Genomic DNA, 21,887 nt, shown 5'->3' on the forward strand with positions numbered 1-21,887 from the left:
AACTGTGTTCAATAATTTTTTACAATTTACTTGTCTTAAAGTATTATTAAGTACTAAATATTCGATTTTATGGATATTTTGTACGACAGACGAATGTAAGACCTAATGTTTCTTGGAAAATTTTAATAATAATAAAATAGCCAGTGTTAATTTTTTGGTCCGCTTGATTCCCGGGCGAGACAAGCGAATTAAAAAATGAATGCAATTTTGTTTCTTTAAAAAAAAGTTTCCTTTAAGTAAAATGAGCTAACTTAAGGTTTTAAAACACTTTACCTCCAGAGCCCATAATTTTTTTCCACTCTGTATATATATCAATGGCCCAATTGGTGTTATATGTAGAACGTACCTGTAGGGACTTGAACCTTATTCCAAAGATCCAAGGTCCACCGGTGAATCGCGATGGTCAAAGAGTTGTTGCTATATCGATTGTATGTTTGGGCTGTTTTTCGGCTTCAGATAATTAACGGTCTTTTTTATTTGCAGGTCGCGCTGAGGCCGTCACCATGGCAACTGCGGGCGAAACAAACCCCTGAACTAGCGGGTAAGTACCCCGTAATGTAACCTACCGAGTACAGTCAGCTGCGCAACTTAACTAACCGGACAGCGACCTTTTCAGTTTAACCGTGTTGCTGTTTTAGATGCTGACTATAGTTTCGGCCTAATTCGAACTTTAAGATACGTCAAAAGCTAAAGATACGACATGGATCGGATATGTCAGTGTTAAAAATGACGTTTCTTCAAACATATCCGGCCGCGTAGCCAACGTTACAATCGTTCACGCTCCGTAGCGTATCGTAGCTATCTGTCTCTATCACTCTTCCATATTCGTGCGACTGCGACAGTTGAGTTTCGTTCGCCACGGAGCGTGAACGATATGCACGTTGGCTACGCGGCCAGCTGGGCTAAGATGGTCGGCTCTTTATCATTTGTCACCATACCTGTCACGTTCTAACAAATATGTAAGCGCGAAACTGACGGACATAGTGACAAGTGATAAAAATGGAACCATGATACCGCTGCAGATCCATATTATCAGCCGTTTGTCAATAGGTTGCTTAGTAGAAGAGACCGCACCTTAGCGATAGCGATAGAAGTAGAACAATGTTGTTGTTGTTCTAATTCAGTTAATTCTTATTTAATAATAATCTTATTCTTATACTCATAGAATTCTACTTATTATTGCAATAAACAATATCTACTTACTACTATTTATTACGCTTTATGCGGTAGGTATTTAGGACGAAGCAGGCAGCAGTTATGATGCTCCCACATTGGGCTGTTATAATAAATAAATAAATAATAATAAATAAATATTATACGACATTATTACACAAATTGACTAAGTCCCACAGTAAGCTCAATAAGGCTTGTGTTGAGGGTACTTAGACAACGATATATATAATATATAAATATTTATAAATACATAGAAAACACCCATGACTCAGGAACAAATATCCATGCTCATCACACGAATAAATGCCCTTACCAGGATTTGAACCCGGGACCATCAGCTTCCTAGGCAGGGTCACTACCCACTAGGCCAAACCGGTCGTCAATATAAAATTTTGTATAACATCGTGTGATAGGGACAACATAATAAATTACTATCAATACTAATAATGATGTCCCTGTTACACGATGTTATATAACATCTGACCTTCCAACCCAGAGGGTAAACTAGACCTAATTGGGATTAGTCCGGTTTCCTTCACCGAAAAGCGACTGGTAAATATCAAATGATTCGCCAAACCCGGACAAAGATTCAAATAACCCGAACATTGGCGTAAATAGCATTTTTTCCCCGGACGAGTCCGAAAATAATATTCTTAAAAAACAAAACCGTTTATATGTAGTTTTAATGTGCTTCCTTACATGAAAAGTACACTTCTTGACACCCAGCGTATTGGATAGCATATTTTAGGTTTGTTCTAAATTATAAAATCTTTTTTCGGTCCTTTGAACCGGATGATTCATTGTGTACGATTGTCACTAGGATCAGTTTCAATCGCTGTCGTTTGGTTTACGGAATCAAATTTCAAAGTGATTGATGATTATAATTAGATTTTTATCATTTGGTTGTTGTTCGTTGTCATAACAAACCCTCTATTGACTCTATAACAAACAAAAATCTTAGTTTTTATCTACACTTTAATGTGAATTTCTAGTCTTTCTTCTAGTCTTCTAGACGGTTACCGTAATGTAGACGCTCAGCATTTCAGGGGTCTTAGCCAAGAGGACAATTAATTCTTTTGCTGAAAACAAAACGAAACGCTATTTAAGCTCTAGCACTCTTCCATATTGGTATGTAGGGTTTCGTTTCGTTTCTCTGCGAAATCTGGGCTAGGCCCCCAGACACATGCACGTTCTTTTTGAGTGCTGATAATTGTATGCCATTTATGATGATAATATTTATAATTAGGCACACAATCATCATCATCATATCAGCCTTTTATCGCCCACTGCTGAGCATAGGCCTCTTTTCTAGTACGCCACTTATCCCGGTCCTGAGCCAATCTCATCCAGGCACACAAGCAATAATTGAACCCGCTAATCAATCAATTAATTCATAATAGGCAGGCAAGAAGACACACGAGCAAAAAGTCCAAGTAAATGAAATGAAGATGCTGCGGTGGGCGGGAGGAGTGACCAGGATGGACAGGGTGCGCAACGAGTATATTCGGGGCAGTTTTAAGATTGCGCCTATCGAAGACAAAATGACAGAGTTTCGCCTTAGATGGTATGGCCATGTATTGAGGCACAGTGAAGACCATGTGGTAAAAATCGCTCTAAACTTACCAGAACCCAAGAGAGGTAGCGGCCGCCCGCTATTAACCTGATGGTCTAACATCGAGAGAGACCTTAAAAAAGCCAAAAACTGACAATCCGGGACCGACAGGCCTGGCGCAGAAGTGTGAGATGGACAAAGAAGAAGAGGAGATTTGGAATTAGGCAGTTTAAAGCGTTATCATGTCTGGCACATAGCTGTTTAATGTCGCAGAAAAAATACATTAAAACACTTAACCTCTACGCTCTAAATCCATTTATTCAATGGCGCATAACATTTTGATTTAAAGTCCATGTTTGTATAATGAGATACTAAGGTAATTTATTCAAATTTTATGATGTTACGTATTAGCGTTGTTTTACCTTAAACAGGCTATATGTCATGATGTTTACAAATGAATTTGAACTTTATTTCATAAATAATTTAGTTTATAATTGTGTGTAAAGGATTAGGAAGGGAGATTTAGATTTTAAGCAGATTTTGTTATGATTTTGATTGAGGCGTGCGTTTGTAGGACGATGCAAAAATAATACCTACATAATATTATTTGTCATACATTGTGTTGGCTTGAGATTAACCGAAATTTATTAATTTTATGCTTATCATGTAATCTTCAGTATTTGAATTGCTTGTGTCCACTATTAAGATAGCTCTCCCCATGAAATTATTGACCCTGTTTAAGAGATAGATTTGGTATTTCAATCACGCGTGTTTTCACCTGCAATTTATGACATGGCATATGTACAGTCAAGTGTAAAAATATGGGTGTACACACATTACTCAAAAATATGTCCCATAGCATCTTATTCCAGTGTGATAAGAGCGTAGTACCGTATTTATGAGACGATTCTTTCGATACATATTTTTGCATTTGACTGTACCTAAAAATATCACGTACAAATATCTCTATTGTTATTATTCACAAAAATATAGACAAACATACAGAAGCGACAATGTGTAACAGCGCCACTATATAAGTACGTCATATTTTCATAGGAACATATTGATGTTGGCACGTCCACAATATGTAACTTTTAGCTTACTTCACTACATGGATAGTAAAATATTTTCAAAAACTAACCATCCAAATGTTTCATTAAAAATATTTTTTTCTTTGAAATTTCCATCATACGTCATAACCAGCTGTGTCAACATCCTCATACATTGTCTACCACCTAAACAATAAGCCCGCCCCAGATAGCGAGGTCGCCGCGCGTCCTAGCAATGCCGTTTGGACACCTGTGTCCATCATTTCAGCTTGTTTTATTTATTTACCAGCGAAATGCCCGAGACAATGTAAGATTGAAGCGATTGTCAAGCAAATACCGATTACAGTAATATCCAGAATTAAAGGGAACTTGACAGCAGTTTGTAATAGTTAAATTTTGTTTTAAGGGCGATGAACAAGAATTTACGGACGAGTGTAAATTGAAGGCCGATGCTGAAGGCGATGGCTTAATTAATACGAGTTCGTTATTCGTGTACCGCCCGTGGCATACACAATGTTTTCTGGTGAGGAAAAAAAGGGAAATAAAAAAACTTCTGCCGAATTACGGACCGTATCGCATTCGTGTAATGTGCAATAACATTTTTTACGAGCAACTGTGATGATGTTGTGATTGAAAATTATTTTTTAAATTTATTATTATAAATGTGTTGATCACTGGATTTTATAATGATGTTTAATAAATACAGAACCGTAAAAGTCAGTTTACTTCACCTAATTTGAAGGCGAGAAGAGGTAAGATGAATACTGGGGCAAGAAGAAGCAGCGATTCCAAAAAACAAGAATTTGACACTTTACGTATTAAACCAAATTGGCAGCGGTTTTGATAGCCCAGACGGTGCACGGGTTATTTTAAACGTCAAACTTTTATGAAATTATGACGTTTACTTAACACTTGCACCGTCTGTGCTATCAAAATCTTGGTCTGACTCTATCTGTAAAATACTTCGGCCGGCCAACCAACCCAAAAAAATTGACACACCGACTAAAATTGCAACAATTGTGAGCACACACACGCGAATTGAAAGCTTTTGTTGAAGGCCTACCTATGAAAATAATGCCACAGTTTTATTTACTATCATGAATTGTTTCGAAATATAGTTCGTGTCATCCGCGATGACGCGCAAATTTGTCAAATCTAACCCTTAATACCATGACATACGAGATAAGGCACGCGTCTTCGTAAATGACATGACACGATATATATAATATATGTATAGCAGTGCAAAATCGGCGAGGCGTGTCCACGCTTACTGCTTATACACCGTGTTTTTTTTTATTTGCGTTAATTACAAGGGTGCATTGCTGAGCTTAAATTAAGTAACTTTCTCAATGACACCGGTATTCTAATTAACTCCATTTCGGAGATAATCAATATTTTATTTTTATCTTATAAAGCCCTTACGAGTGTGTACACTTACCTTAGGGCCCGTTCACATATTGATTAGTGTTTAGTACGGGTTAATACATTTGCTACTAAACGTAAGTACTATCTCAGACGATCGATGTTCGAAATGACATTGACATGTCACCGTTTTCAATGGTTTGATTGAGATAAATGTAATACCCGTGCAACAACAACGCTATATGTAACATTTAATTACTTTTTATGACAAAAAAAAATATTAAAAAATGTTTTTTTTTGGAGAGTTAACCATGTCATGTAGTTTTTTTAATCGGACTTACCAATACCCCGAAGTTAACGCAATTCAATAAAAACACGGTGTATACTCGCTTTACTGTATATCTACTGAAACACAAAAAGGGAGTGCAATTTATGATTACATGGCTGCAATGGTTGCAACTGTGTTTATGTGTTTGTCTAGACACATGGAAAGCAGGTGTGACTCGTTTTAATGGCTTTGGAAGCAAAGACATTATTCTGATAGTACATAATATAGATTTTTTTATTCCCCGACACAATACAAGGGGTTTTATAAGTTAGACACCGCAACTCTAAAACGGGTATACTGATTTGGAAACGGTTTTTTATTTATTTGAAAGCAGGTTTTCTAGCGCCGCTGGTTGCACATTGAAGATTTTTAAATATTGGTCGAAATTTCTAGAAGCGTTAATTTTAAAAATTGCCACTTTCCTTAATGTTGTATTTTTTCATAAATATTGTGAGTTCTTTCGATCCTAATGGGATACAAAAATGTCCCAGAGTTTTTCCAATTGTGTTACCATTTCCCCAAAGTTTGAAAAATGTGTGGACATTTTGAGACACTTTTTTTTCTCATATAAAGATGAAAAGGGCTCGCGATCCTGACTAGAAAGAACCCAAAAGTGGCAAAAAAGGTCACATAAAAAAGTGGCAAAAGAGGTCACATAAAAAAGTGGCAAAAGAAAAGACAACGTTTTTTAACATCAATTGCGTGAGTTGAAGTTTTCGTACGACAACAACGTAGCCTATACGGAGCGTTCTGTACCCCTAATGTAAATTTATTCAATGGCGTAACGTGACGTACACGTTTGAGTTGTCTCATTTTGTATGAGATTTTGAGTTTCCAAAACGTCCCGCTTGGTGCGCTGTTTCTAAATCCCATACTAAATGAGACTTAACGCAAACGCGTACGTCACGTCACGAAATCGAATTAATTTACACTAGGGGCTCTGTTCCGGGCATCCTTACGCTGCATTAACGGCGAAACGTATGCTTATTTGACGTGGTATAAAATAACTTGGTTGATAAAAAATTGAAGTGACCTGTAAACCACTTTACAGCCCCACTTCCCGGACTTACGAGTTATTACGAGTTTTTCCAACGCGACATTATACCAGGGGCCCATAAATGCTAGGGGCCCATTAAGACGTCGCGGGACACACCTGAGCCGCGTAATTGGAAGCTGATGTTGTTCGGCTTTCTGGTAGCCTAGTTATTTAAGACAGATATTATGTTTTATAATGATTCAAGGTGATTTTGCTATGTCTAACCATAGGGGTGAATATGTATGTTCAAACTGAACAACATTTATTTACTAACCCAACCAACCCCGAAATCGCGAATCGGGGTTGCCACTAGAGTAAAGGTTGTTTAGAATGACCTACATTCTCGCCTCTCAACGTATCAGACATAATAAAATCACTCTGTACAATCAAAAATCCTGATTTTATACGATTAATACAGTATTAAAAATCAGGAAACGTCACAATCGATATCGCCCTTTAGGCTGCTGGATTTGTTAAAAAATAGACATACTCGTACAGTCAAAGTCAAATATTTAATATCGACAAGAGTCAAATAGCGTTGGCAATAAGGTCAGTATACATAGTATACATATTTTTGGCACTTCTTCTGTGTCGATATTTAATACCTTGACTATCGGAAAACTAAAAGACACATACAAACAAATACGGACTATAAAAATACACAACGAAGAATTAGAAAATATAGGTTTTTTTCTGAATTTCTCTTTTGTCCACAGTAAGGGGATGGTGACCTAAGTGCCACCCCACACTAGCGTCTTTTGAGCGTCGGCGTCTAGTCAGCGCTATGGAAAATGGCGTTGTTGCGCAGTTGCACTAAAATCAGGGGGAGAAATGTCCTTTCGGATATTCTCGGGTCCGTTCGGTTCAGCTTTGCTCCGAGCAATTATTAGGGTTGGCACAACTTGACGTCCCTTTACGGTGTACGACCACAGATAAGATTATGACTTGAGTTTTGACAACCCTAAATAGCCGAAAGGAAGCCCCTGAATCGCTGTCAAACTTCGGTTTTGTAGGAAGTTTCTTTTCTGTACCGTAGTACTATTACTTATTCTGTGCTAACGTTGCGTTGAGCAGATCAGCCGCCATAAGAGTTGACTAGACGCCGACGCTCGGGAGACGCTAGTGTGGGGAAGTCCTAAAATTGATATTACATTACACATATGATCTGACAATCAATCTAGATTTAAATCATTCATTGTTATCCATATATTTTTTCCTCGAGTTTTCGAATAACATTTTGTCTCCGGCCATTAAGCCAAATATATGTAAATTAGTTTTCACTAAACGAATTCTGATGTAGGAGGGGTTTATCTTTATTAATATTATTTTAGATCTTAGATTTTCATGTCAGAATTTCCAGAATTTAAAAAAGTACTTTGTACTTACAAGCGTCTTACCTACATGAAATATTAATATCTTTGAGAGAAAAAGGCTGCGTATTTAATTTATGAAGGCAGTTACGTACTTATACATAGCCCAATGAATTATTAAATGAGGAAAGTGATCTTTAGGAAAATACCCAACCTTTACGAAAGACGTGTAGGCAGATATTGATATGCCGTTGGCACGTTTTCTAAATTGAGAAATTTTCACATAAAACAAATCGGAAACATCTCATATTTCAAGCTCGGAACCGGTATTAAAAATAATGGTAAATACCGGTTTATTTTGGTTTTACCAGGGGGAAGAAACAGAGCGTTCGGGCTTTCTGAGCTCCGTTCGGTTCAGCATTGCTCCGAGCAATTATTAGTGTTGGCACAACTTGACGTTCCTTTGCCTGCACAACTACAGAAAACATTGTTACATGAATTTTGATAACCCTAAATGGCCGAAAGGGATAGTTCCATAGATTAGAAACGGACAACATGATTCGGCCCTGAATCGCTGTCAAACTTCGGTTTTGTAAAAAAGTTTTCTTTCTGTAGGGTAGTACTATTACTTATTCTGTGGTTTTACTCCGAACTTTTATAATAAAGCTAAAGTTATTAGTTTGTTGTTACCTAAATAAACCGGTTTATTCGACGAGTGATGCTTAATTCGTTTGCGTCTTTAAACATTGTAAAGTTATGACATTGCTTTAAATAACTTTTTTTAGTTAAAAAATTGTTAGGCTTGGTAACCCGCCTGTTTTGCCAGGCACATTGCTACCTCCGGTAACCACATAACCACATACGTACCATCAGGGATATTTGCTTGTTTGTGTTGAAAAAAAAGTCTCCGATATTTCCATTTGAGGCCGCGCTATAGACAAGCGATACACGTTCACTCATGTGAAGTCGTGCGGAATATTTTTTCCCACTCATCTAACATCTGAACGTACAAATATATATAGCATAGTGCTTTGAAATGAGTATGCTATGCTGTTGCTACTGGGATGCCATGACTATAAAAAAATTACATGTTCATGAGACCAGCTGACGGTCATTCCACCGCAATACATACGGCTGACGATTTTTAAAATTCACAGTAGCATCTACCTTACACCTTCTGACAAAGTTTTAATAATTTATTTTTATTTATTATTAACATAAAAAATACATCTTAAATAGATACAGAGTCCCACAAAACACTTTAGACAGACGGTTTGACTGTGGGATCGTGCAGTCTCTACTCTCTTATATTTATATTATAATAAAAATAATTACTTTTAATAATTACTTTATGCAGTGTACAAGTTAACTACGCAGATTCTTACTTCATGATGCGATGTGTAATTTTTTTAACGCTTGGGTGGGTGCCATTTCTTAACCCACCAATGGAGCGGCAGCTGACGTCGACGAATGTTCATTACCCATCGCCCTCAAACACCTTTTGAGTTATCGCCCGGGAAACGATGACCGAAGAAATTAGCGCCTAGCCCGCTGTCTCAAAATTATGCTTAATTAAGCTTGCCTTTGCTCTAAAATCATTTGGAATAACATTTTAATTAAGGCCATTACGAAAATCTCTTGTTTAATTAATATTCTTATCGGTGACTTTAATATCCTTTAAACATTCATCTACTAGATACTCATCAAAACGATTAAGTGGGTCTCTATTGTTTCCCATAAAGTTTTAAGTCATAATGTATTGTTTGTCCGCATTTTCGTTAGCCATAATTTGGTTTTTCTCAGAAACGCGTAACTTTTCAGGATTGCCATAAAACAAACCTAACCTAACCTTACTTATCTATAGGATAACTTAAGAAAATTCCTAACAAGTTAACGGTTTCAGAGTTATGACTATCATTACATTATGACTTTCAATAATTATGCCAAACAAAGGGTTCCGCGATTAAGTATATCAAACCCTTAAATGATTCACGTTAGAACGGCCCGGGTCCTCCGACACTTCGTTTTCTACAGAAACCATCACGTGATCACCAGTCACCTATCATAGATAACGAAGTGCCGTTTGCCTCGACCCGGGTCCAGGCCGTTCTAGCGTGAGTCATCTTTTACGCAATGAGTTCGTCTCTATCAACATCAAACCCACTTACGGGCGGTTTCAGACAAGCGTTTTATACGAGCGTATGAGTACGTAAAGTAACACGCGTGTACGGAAAAGCCAAATCTTATATCTTTAAACGAGCAATTTTTGTATATATATAAATATATACCTATATTTCTGTGATCTCGGAAACGGCTCTAACGATTTCGCTGAAATTTGGTAAATGGGGGTTTTTGGGGGTATACAATCTATCTAGATTAGTCTTATGTTTGGGAAAACGCGTGTTTTCGAGTTTTCATGCGTTTTTCTTTCGACGCAGAATATGGTCGCTAATTTCGTGTTGCCAGCCACTGTCCGTCTGGTCCAGCGGGTTAAGACGCGGACTGCTAAACGAGTGTTACGGGTTCGAATCTCGCCTGGTGACTAACTTTTTTTTTTTTATATGTTCAAGTTTATATATAATTTTTTAATTTTTATTGTTTTAGACAAGTTTAATTTAGTAAAAAAATGTAGTTAAGATTATCACCTATAGACCACCATATTACAATAAATAGTTATAACCGAGCAAAGCTCGGTCGCCCAGGTACTGTAGGATAATATAACGCGCGTATTATAAGCTCGTACCGCCCATATGATGACTGTATACGCGCGTAAAGATGCGCTAGTCTGTAACCGCCCTAATATAGATTTTTTTTATGATACTAGGAGGCTAACAAGCATACGAATATCATGATGGTAAGCAATTACCGTCTGCCATGGACACCTGTAACACCAGAGGGTGGCAAGGTATATTAAATCGGATAAAGTGCCAAATATATGTGTTCACAACCTTGTTGCCTATAGGTACATTAAGATAGTGTGTACATGTTTTTGGCATTTTGTCCGTGTCGATATTTCATACTTAGATTTTACAAACCTTCACGTTTTCAATTAAACACAGTGCAACCTCGATAGCACGAAACTCTAGGGAAGCGCCACAAAGTTCGTTGTAACGAGTTTTCGTCTTAGGGTGTGGCCAAACATACGGCAATTCGCCGAGTGCCTAGTCGCTTATTTCATACATTTAAAAAAATAGAATTTAAGCGGCTCGCTACTCTGCGAGTCCCGCTATATCTGACTGACCACACCATTATAGAGGATCGATTCTCTTTATAAGACGAAAACTTGTTAACACGAACATTTTAAGAGGGAAGAATAACTGATGTAAATTTTTGATGAAATTTCAATTGTGGAGGAAAACAGTTTCAACTAACTAAATCGTAACAAATCATTTTGATTTTGATGTCGATCGCTTCAGCATAATATATTCTAGGTTTATAGGTTTCGCTTTAAAAAATACATACTTTTTATAAAACAAACTTCTAAAATGTGATTAAAACTTGGTCGAATAAAGTCGCAAAACCTATATTAATAAAGTCAAAGAGGTTTTCACGTGTAACTACAGAGGTAAACCGAATGAAAAATTCGTATTAAAGAAGTGAATATACAAACGTTAATGGACAGACTTATTGGTTTTCTTCAAGTTATAGAGGCTAATTGTTAGTAAATAACTGCGAGATGTAGAACAGTAAAGCACATGTTTTCGAGTTATTTTATTAAAGGTCAAATTAAATTTTTCAACGCTAAAATTAGTACTAGATTACCGTAAATGGAATCGTTGGTTGCGTCGTTTTAATGAGGTTAAATATTTAGAGTTATGGAGGTTTTGGGGTTTGAAGGGAAGATAAAATGTTATTTTGTGTTAACGAAGATTTCGTCATGCCGAGGTTCGAGTTACCGAGGTTCCACTGTAATCTACTTAATTCCGTGTACCAAGGTAATGTCACTGATTTCCCCGAGGACGTGAATTTACGCTGAGACAATTAGCTTTTGTTTTTTACGCTATCACTACATCCCGAGTCCCCTTGTCCTTTAAAAAGGACGTGGGTCGATCTAGTATTAGTAGTACCTATACTCTGTTTTGTAGCATGAGAAACAACTTCGCAGAAAGCTTGTGGTTCGAAATCGGGCACTTTTTTACAATACTAAACTTAATTGCAAAAGTATAGTTAAATCAGTAAGGTATGCGATGAATTCTAACGTAAGATTTATCTTACGTTAGAATTCATCGCATTGCATTGAATTATCTAACGTCAGAAATATATCTTACATCTGTGGAGTTATATTTAATGCAAAAAACGAAATATAGTAGTAATAAAATAATAGTAGATAGTTTTAAATTTTGTAATAATAGGATAATATTTATATAATTATTTGCATTGCTAATAATTTTAAAATTCCGTTGATATATTTTCCTTTTGATTACATAAGTTGCAATTATTTTAGGTATCTTTATTTTTTGTAGGTAAGTTTAGTTTTAGTAGTTTTATTTTATAAGTAGTCATAATTTAATTTTATTCAAAATGTATCCTTTTTTCATCATAAATAAATATGAATAAAAAAAAAAGAAAATATAGAAGACTTTGTTCATACAATATGTGTCGTTTTGTATTTGAGGAGGTTGATAAAACTAAAAAAAATATATGATGTACATTACCATGCAAACTTCCACTGAAAATTGGTATGAACGAGATCTAATAAGTAGTTTTTTTTAATACGTCATAAATGGTACGGAACCCTTCATGGGCGAGTCCGACTCGCACTTGGCCGCTTTTTATCCGTGTTTAAAGCAGGCGATTATTTTTCTGCGTATATTTTTGACCATTAGTCATAGAAAAGGAAATTTTTGTACCTGAAATTCTTCAGAAAATTTGCGTTTGTACGGTACAAAGATAATTTCATGGAATGCTCCTGATGCGGGTGTCAAAAAGCGACGTTAATTAACTTACTACTGAATAAAACAACCCTACTAATTTTCCAACATACATAAGCCGTAAAAATAACGTAAACGCCATCGTTCCAACATGGCGCTTACGTTATTTGGCTCTAAACACCTAATCATCTGCATCACTAAAGGATGTACAAAGCTCCTTTGGCTTTAAGCTCTCTACGAAATTAAACTTTATTTTCCGTAGCATAATATACATTTTACTACGTGCAAGCTAGCTTAACTCCTTTGGCTATATGTTCCCTACGAAAATGGATCTTATGTCTTATAGCATAACGTAGGTTCAGATGAAAATATAGTTGTCCCGCTCACACGGGATACAGCATCCGTATCGATTAGATGCGCGACCTTGGCCTTCAGCGGGTAAACAGTACCCTGACCTTGCATGGGAAATTCCCTGCTCCTGGCATGGGAATATTTTACCGATTCCCCTGTTGTTATGTGCACTTATATATTCATCTGAAGACCGCGGTGTAGCGGAAAAAAGTCTACGGTGGGACTGGTGTAGTATTGCTATCATGTTTGCATCGTCCTTTAGTAGGTATTTCAGTTTTTTTTTTTATAATACGTCGGTGGCAAACAAGCATACGGCCCACTTGATGGTAAGCAGTCTCCGTAGCCTATGTACGCCTGAAACTCCAGAGGAGTCACATGCGCGTTATCGCTAACTTTGATTAAAATAGTGGTTTTACAAATAAAAAATACTCTCCTTGTGTCAAAGCAAAAATCGAAAAATAAAACATAATGAAACAAAACATCCTTTGATTTGGCCTCACAAATCTGTAGTTAAAATCTAGGTACTCCTTTGAACTAAATTGCTCTTTTTAAAAACTTTTATTTTTTAAGTAAAACTGTGCGTTTTGGCATGGCATTCACAAAATTCCACGATATACAAACAGCTCTATTACCTAATAAGGAAGTCAATGTCAGCGAGAGCTGGCAAGTACGACGCCCTCCCCCCCCTCCTCGTAGTCCCCGTCCCCCCCGTAACCCCCTCCGCATCTGAGAAAAAACACGGAGAAGGCTTTAGGACCCATAACGGTTAGGTATCAAGTTTCGAAGGCTATAGACCTTGGTAATTTGAGATTCTTATAATACTCATTTACTTGTAGCAAAAATTTTGGCAACTGTTTGAGTTCGGTTGCCAACGTCACTTATTATTACATTCATAATTATATTTTTGTTTGCCTTATAATCTTTGTAAATTATTCCGTTTAAAATGATGTGCTTGTTTGTGTCTACGTAACGTCTAATTTATTAAAATAATACCTATGCAGTTACAGGCGTCCATACTTAGACTTAGCCTTAGAGAAGTCCTGAAAGGTAATTTGCCACTGAGACTAAAGAAAAAAGTTATGGATACATGCCTCTTACCATCTCTTACATATGCGTGCCAAACCTGGAAATTTACTGGACGGACAAAAAAGAAATTAAATACATGTCAGCGGAGTATGGAGAGAAGCATACTAAAAATAAGAAAAATATACAAAATACGCAATACCATCATACGCCAAAAAACAAAAGTTACCGATGCGCTCTCCTACGCGCAAAAACTAAAATGGCGATGGGCAGGCCACATAGCCAGATTGACTGATGACCGCTGGACATTACGAATAACCTCATGGCTAGGACCAACAGGAACCAGGAAACATGGCAGACCTATCACAAGGTGGGCATACGACATCACCCAAACAGGAGGTAAAAAATGGATGGATGTTGCCAAAGACAGAGATCACTGGTCATCACTGGAGGAGGCCTTCACCTTCACAGGAGGGGTTCTTGCAGAATAAAAAATAAATAAATAGAAAAAAGGAAAAAAAAAAAAAGCAAATTTAAACGAAATTTTAATTGCTTGTTATTATAACATTGTAACTAAATACTAAACCTAGCGTTAATTCAAGTGTATTGTTTTCGCTAATTATGTTTGTAAATTAAGTACCTGCGAGAAATAAAAGGCTTTTTTATTTTTTTATTTTTTTTTTTTATTTTTTTTTTTTATACTTAGACTTAAGTACCTTACCTTACGCTTACCACCAGGTGGCCCATATGCTTATTAGCCACCGACATGGTATAAAAAATATTACACAACGTTATCACTAACTCTCTATCCTGAAATAACCCAAACGAGTAACTCGTTTAAGATATATGTGACGTTGTCCGAGTAAAGATACCTTACGGTGATCGGTGCTTAAGTCGCATAGCACATCAGTATTGGAGCGTCGTTAATAATAGCGTATGCGCCAACCACCATAAGGTACCTTTATCCGTGGAACGTCACATAATTGTGTCTATATTAGGAAAATGGAGAGAAGTTAGATGCGCTGATGGCCTAGCGACAAGAGCGTGCGGCTTTCTACCTAACCCCCTTTCTACTAAAAATAGACCAGAAGTTCAACTGGAATCCACATATTAATCATGTTTGTAACAAACTTAGAGCTATCTTGTCAAAATTATTTGTACTTAAAAACAAAGTTCCCTACACTACATTAAGACTTTTGTACATGTCAATGGCCGATTCAGTCATAAGTTACGGTTTGGAGAGCTTTGGAAGAACATATAAAACATATCTAAACGACATTTACAACCTACAATTACGTCTACTTAAAACGACTGTACCTACAAAAATCAAATATAAATTCAAAGATAACTATGAAAATCTATTCAAATACTGTAAAGTTCTAACTGTATATGAAAAAGTTGATCTAGCCATTGTAACTCAATACTATAATCATATAACAGAATTAAGAAAAAAAACACGACCTGCGCGATTACGTAACTTAGCCAACCTCCCGACATTTGAAGTTGCAAAAACAAACAATGTATACGGGCAAAGAGTGTGGAAGTGCATGTTACCGAGTATCTTGAATAGATTTCCACAGGAATTATTAAAACTTATAGAAGGACGAACAAGTGGACAAGCTAGAAATATCATTAAAAAATACTTTATTAAAATAAGAGGGCAGTCTACCGAAATCATTTAATTAGATGACCTATGTACCTAAAACCAATAATAATTAAAATGTATAAATATTTTATATAAGACTCCTTAACTCAAAAAATCTTTTGAATTTAAGATTAGTAGTTAAGTTTAAGATTATGTAATGTGATTTTTTTTATTGAAATAAACAGCTGAAAAATTTTTTTTTTTTTTTTTCAATCCGGAGGTCGCGTGTTCTAACCCCGGCTCGTACCAATGAGTTTTTCGGAACTGACGTACGAAATATCATTTGATATTTTCCAGTCGCTTTTCAGTGCAGGAAAACGTGAGGAAACCGGGCTAATTCCAATAAGGCCTAGTTTACCCTCTGGGTTGGAAGGTCAGACGGCAGTCGTTTTTGTAAAGACTAGTGCCTAATTCTTGGGATTAGTTGCCAATTGGACCCCTGGCTCCCATGAGCCGTGGCAAATGCCGGGTAGCGCAAGAAAGATGATTAGGAAAAGCTTATCGATTTCTGAAAAAGCGATTTTTAATAGTGTATCTTTATAGTTCATGTTATCCACGATGACGCACAGATTAGTCAAATCTAACCTTTAATAATATGACGATAGGAGTCAAGGCACGCGTCTTCGTGAATGGCACGATCTATATAGAAATAACGCCTTATTGATATCGTAGAATAGAGTTACCTTTTGCTTAAAAACGGCACATTTATATTTTGCATAACGTGATTTACACAGAGGCTTCCCGAAATTCGTCCCATACGTTGCGAAAACATGTGGATATTAATTAGGATTTAACTTAATATGTAACCCGAAAGGGGAAGGGACGACCGTTTCTTCATACAAATGTAATGCCCATTTTCCTCTGTGGATATTAATATTATGTAAAATATTTTTCTATATTATTTCTTCCTCTTTATGGTAGGGCGGTGTCGTATGGCTGCCATCGTGGTCCACAAAATGGTCTCGCCGGAAAATCAGCACTGACTGTTAGGTCAGTATTATGCTGAGGCGAGACCATTTCGTGGTAATCTTAAACAACTCTTATCTATTTTATGAATACTTGTAGTCTTTAGTAATGCAGCTAGAGTTGCCATTCAAACAGCACCTTAACGCTGCTGCAGACGCCATCTAAACGTAACCTTTACGTAGCGGCTTTACGAATAACTCGCGAACGCGAAAAGGCGCGGCGCGGCGCGGGTGAATTCAATCCTTTGATACCTATGGAAGTGTCCTACGTGAGCGATCTCGTTATGAACGCGAATGCCGTTGGGCCGCCGCGTCGCATTCGCGAGTTATTCGCTCATGTAAGCAGCTGCGTTAAAGTTGAAAGTCATTAATGAAGTGCAATTGCACGGTCGAGGGTTGGCCTGACAATGACCTAAATGCGACGTTACCGAGGTCCCGGACCATTTTATGACTGACCTCATACACAACAATACATATATGGCGGCTGGCGCTTAGGCTGTTATTAACCACGCGCCAATACTAATGCGACGCGACGTAAGCGCCAGCCCCCGTAATGTACCTTTACTCGTGGAACGTCACATATTAGTGTATATATCTTTGTGTCTTTGTCATGTCTTTATCTTCTATATGTAATATCTTTGTCGTTATGACAAGAAAAATTCCTATAATTGAAAAGAATGTTTTGTTTCAAAAAGCAATTCGAAAATATCTCCAAGTTTGACATCGTCGAGTGCAGCGACAAGGATCGGCCCGGCAATGACCTAAATGCAGCCCGCGGCGTCCCGCCAATTCATATGCCAAATGCCAAGGCTTCCTCCAATTCTCATTTTCCTGGTTCCAATAAGGGACCGGCCCCGGCCAAATAATCTTGACCAAAGCTATACTTAGCTTTCTACTACTAGCTGGTAAAAGTCTAAATGAACTAACGAAGGAGCGGGATATAGACGTTTTTAATAGCAACATCACAACTATAAGACGGATTCTAACAGACAAATTACTTGAGTGAGCGAGTCGTATGCGTTGGCATATTATTGTATCGATTAACGTATTCTTCTTCTTATCGTGTAAAGGTGATCCAATTTCCTAAATTATGTTCGTCCAATGTTTAGCCACTTGTATTCCTCGGGGAGTTGCTTTAAGGAGATCATCGGTAGTGCAGGTGACAGGGCATAGAGGGCACATTGTCATGTGCTGTATCGTCTGATATGATCCGCAAGAACATTCGGCGCTTGAATTCTCGGGTAAGATTCCCCATTTTATGAGATTTTCCTTTGATCGACCGACTCCCACCCGTAGACGGTTCAAGGCCCGCCAAACTTTCCACGTTTCAGTTCCTCCAGGGGGTAAGCGTTCCTTTGGGGTCATAAAAGCTGGCGAGCAACCGTGCCACTGGTTCCAGGCGGTGATTCTGGCTTCTTTTGGAGTTTGATTGTCGAGTGGCAGGTTGGTAACAAAGCTTTTCCTAGACTTGAGACGTCTCCGAGCTGGACTGTGGGTATACAGCAAATGCCGTGCATCGTGGAGCTGTTTTTTTTCGTTCCAATGCAGTTGCCACTTCTCTCCTCACTGCCGGTGGAGCTATTCCTGCAAGGCAGTAAAGTTTCTTGATTGGGGTAGGTTTTAAACACCCAGTCACTAGACGACAGGTTTCATTTAAAGCAGTATCTACCTGGTGGGCGTGAGAAGAGTTCTTCCAGGCAGGGCACGCATATTCTGCCGCCGAGTAACGATTAACGTATTAATTTTACTAATAAGTTTTGGTTTCTTTGTTCAGTATATAATATAATAAGTATTAATATTAAAAAATATTAGTGGTAACACGTTGTAAAAAAAATCTAGTGCTAACCACCAATTATCTGTTAACCTGTTGCTACCACTGGGAACCTATAATTGGCTCTTTGTTATTTATATATATAACTATTGTGCAATTTATAGCTGTTGGTTCTCCGAACAATAAATAAATAAATAAAACAAAACTGTAACAAAGGAAAATGATTAAAACAGTTTTACATGCCATCATTATATGGGCTTCGTCAACAGTTCCTCTTCATTAAATGGTGTTTTGCGACAGCAAGTACACGAAAAAATAAATAAATGTCATTTTTTTTACAGCAATATTTAAGAACATACAGTAGAACACATACAAGTAGGCAACATCTCTCTTTTCTCCTAAAGGTTCAACAGGTAATGCTTGTGAGTTTGGAATCGTCGAACCCTTAAACTTAAAATAAGAGATACCAATGCATTGTTAATATCTTCCATATATCATAATCGCTATAGTCAGATTAAGTTAGCTCTTTAAATAAAAATTGGCTTTAGATTCCCTTTGCGATGTCTACTGCGAAGATGCGAAAGTACCTACTATAAAATGTATGGCCGAAACCAGAACCTAGTTAATTTTAACATATCTAGGAGACAATAAAACACAGTTCATGTATGGACTAAAGAATCTACAAGTGCAATTGCATATTACATCACGGGCTAGATTTTGGCATTGACCTATATTCTACCCGCACCGGGTCCCAGCCATATCATAAACTAAATGCCAAGGTTCTTCCATTTCAGGTTTTCCTTGATTCCAATGTTAACAATAAAACACGGCCAGACCTGTGAACGAAAGATTTGTTCTAATGTTCTGTACCCCTAGTGTAAATAAATTCGATTTCCAAACGTGACGTACGCGTTTGCGTTTAGTCTCATTTTGTATTGGATTTCGAAAGAGCGCTAAGCGGGACGTTTTGGAACCTCAAAATCCTATACAAAATGAGACTTAACGCAAACGCGTTCGTCACGTTATGATGTCGATCAAAGTTACACTAGGGGTACTGTACGTGAGTCACTATTATTTGTAAAAACCTGCATTTTTATTTTGGATCAGACGTGGCAACCGCCTTTGAGATCAGAACCCCTAGTGTAAATTTATTCGATTTCGAAACGTGACGTGCGCGTTTGCGTTAAGTCTCATTTAGTGTGGGATTTAGAAACAGCGCGCCAAGCGGAACGTTTTGGAAACTCAAAATCCCATACAAAATGTGACTTAACGCAAACGCGTACGTCACGTTACGCCATCGAATAAATTTAGACTAGGGGTACAGTACTGCAAAAAGATATGTAAACTTTAAGGTTTCATGGTATTTTTTTCTATGTACGATGTACGTATAAAAAAATGTGCCTTGTTCCTATTTAAATAAAAACTTCGTAGGTATCTGACAGTTTTTTAATAGTACGTCGGTGGCAAACAAGCGTGCGGCCCACCTGATGGTAAGCAGTCTCCGTAACCTATGGACGCCTGCAACTCCAGAGGAGTTACATACATGCGCGTTGCCGACCCTACTAACACTGCCCACCCTCGTTGAGCTCTATCAACCTTACTCACCGACAGGAACACAACACTATGAGTAGGGTCTAGTATTTTTGGCTGCGGTTTTCTGTAAGAGGTACTTCCCCAGTTGGGCTCTGCTCTAGATCTGGAATGACATATGCTGTACCCTACCACACAAAGCTAGATGACATGCACAGCGCCCATACGTCTCTTTTGGACATAGTTTAAGACCCACAGTAAAATCATATTTTTTTTTGGATAATTGTCTGCCTGTTGAGTCTCGACTCGATCATTAAGTTCAAACAGTTGAAATTTTCAACAACAGTTTGACTTTTCTATTCTATTCCAACCCAACCATATCCTAATTCAAAAATGTCTATTATAATCTATGAGACTTAAGTCTCAAATATTATTAACCCTTCGATACCAATTAAAAACAACATCCACCAGTTATTTTATGATGAATTTGCGTTGTAACACTTCCGGATAACAAACCATTTTGCTCCAACAACAAACATAACTTCATATAAACAAAGCCTTGGCGTAAACCATCCCAGCAGTAACTGGGTCACTGCCGGGACCCTGGAACCTTGCACTCACTGCAACTGATCGCGTTATTACATTCTGAATCGTGTTTACGTCGGGATAGAGGTGAAATTGCAAGGCAGAAAGTAGTTGGCTGGATGACGTAAAGCACATGTATTACTTACGTATTATTTAGGTTTAAAGGGAAACCATTATATTTGTACATACTTTAGATTACGTAAATTATTTATATTGTACAATTATTATTATTTCTTGAATAGCTACAATATTAACAATAGTTTAAAATCAATTATCGTTAATTAACAAGGCAATAAAATTACCCATTAAGTTTTAAGTTAATTAGCACAAACCTGCGAAATGCTGGTGAAATAATCGTTCAAATAGGCCAATTCTATCTACTAAATAGAAAATATCTATTCTAAATAATAAAAAATGTCGTTTCGCTGCAGATTTTGAGCATTTACAAAATAAAGGAATAACAAAAAAAATCGCGAGACTTGGTGCCGTGACCAAGATGACAGTTTAGTATCCTTACGATAGATGTCGCTAACATTTAAAAAAACAATGTGGAGTCAGCAACATGTTTGTATGCAAGGGTGCTTTTGGTGTACATAATAGAAAGGTCTTACTCAGTCACTAAAGCAGTGAGCCGCTTAGTTTATTCTTGTCAGACGTGGTAAAGTTTCCCTATATTCCATTTATTTAAAAAATTGTTTAGAATTCCAAAAAATATTTGTCAATGTATTTTAGGCCATTCTGTACATAGTGGTGCTGTAGCTAAGTTTCGGTCAGTAGACAAGGACTTCACGACGGAATACTTGGCGATATGTCACAGTTCACAGTTTATTTATTGTATGTGTGTTTGTCTGCAGGCTGGGAGGCGGATGTCGGGCGGCGGCGCGGGGCTGATGTCGTGCGTGCGCGAGGGCTCGCTGGAGCCGCCTTACCGACCGCACACCGACACACACAACCATGGTATGTATGTTTGTTTGTCTGTGGAGTATGTCGGGCGGCGGGGGGGCTGATTTCGTGCGTTCGCGAGGGCTCACTGGAGCCGCCTTACCGACCGCACACCCCACACACACAACCATAGTATGTATGTCTTTCTGTCTCGGATGTCGGGCGGCGCGGGGCTGATGTCGTGCGTGCGCGAGGGCTCACTGGAGCCGCCTTACCGACAACACACCGACACACACAACCATGGTATCTGTCTGTCTGTCTCAGATGTCGGGCGGTGCAGGGCTGATGTCGGGCGTGCGCGAGGGCTCGCTGGAGCCGCCTTACCGACAACACACCGACACACACAACCATGGTATCTGTCTGTCTGTCTCAGATGTCGGGCGGTGCGGGGCTG

At 37.9% G+C, this 21,887-nt stretch overlaps 1 protein-coding gene across 2 annotated transcripts in view; it reads left to right on the top strand.

The window, feature by feature from the left end:
• LOC133524709 (uncharacterized) overlaps positions 1-21,887 on the top strand; it is a 273,866-nt gene that overhangs the window by 171,140 nt on the left and 80,839 nt on the right. For both annotated transcript variants that reach the window (XM_061860841.1, XM_061860842.1), the window contains exons 2-3: positions 484-541; positions 21,406-21,508. In XM_061860841.1, coding sequence (XP_061716825.1) covers positions 21,418-21,508 — 91 coding nt within the window. In that variant the 5' untranslated portion in view covers positions 484-541; positions 21,406-21,417. The remainder of the gene's footprint in view (positions 1-483; positions 542-21,405; positions 21,509-21,887) is intronic.

This window comes from Cydia pomonella, chromosome 14 (assembly GCF_033807575.1).
Source record: "Cydia pomonella isolate Wapato2018A chromosome 14, ilCydPomo1, whole genome shotgun sequence".
Taxonomy (NCBI): domain Eukaryota; kingdom Metazoa; phylum Arthropoda; class Insecta; order Lepidoptera; family Tortricidae; genus Cydia; species Cydia pomonella.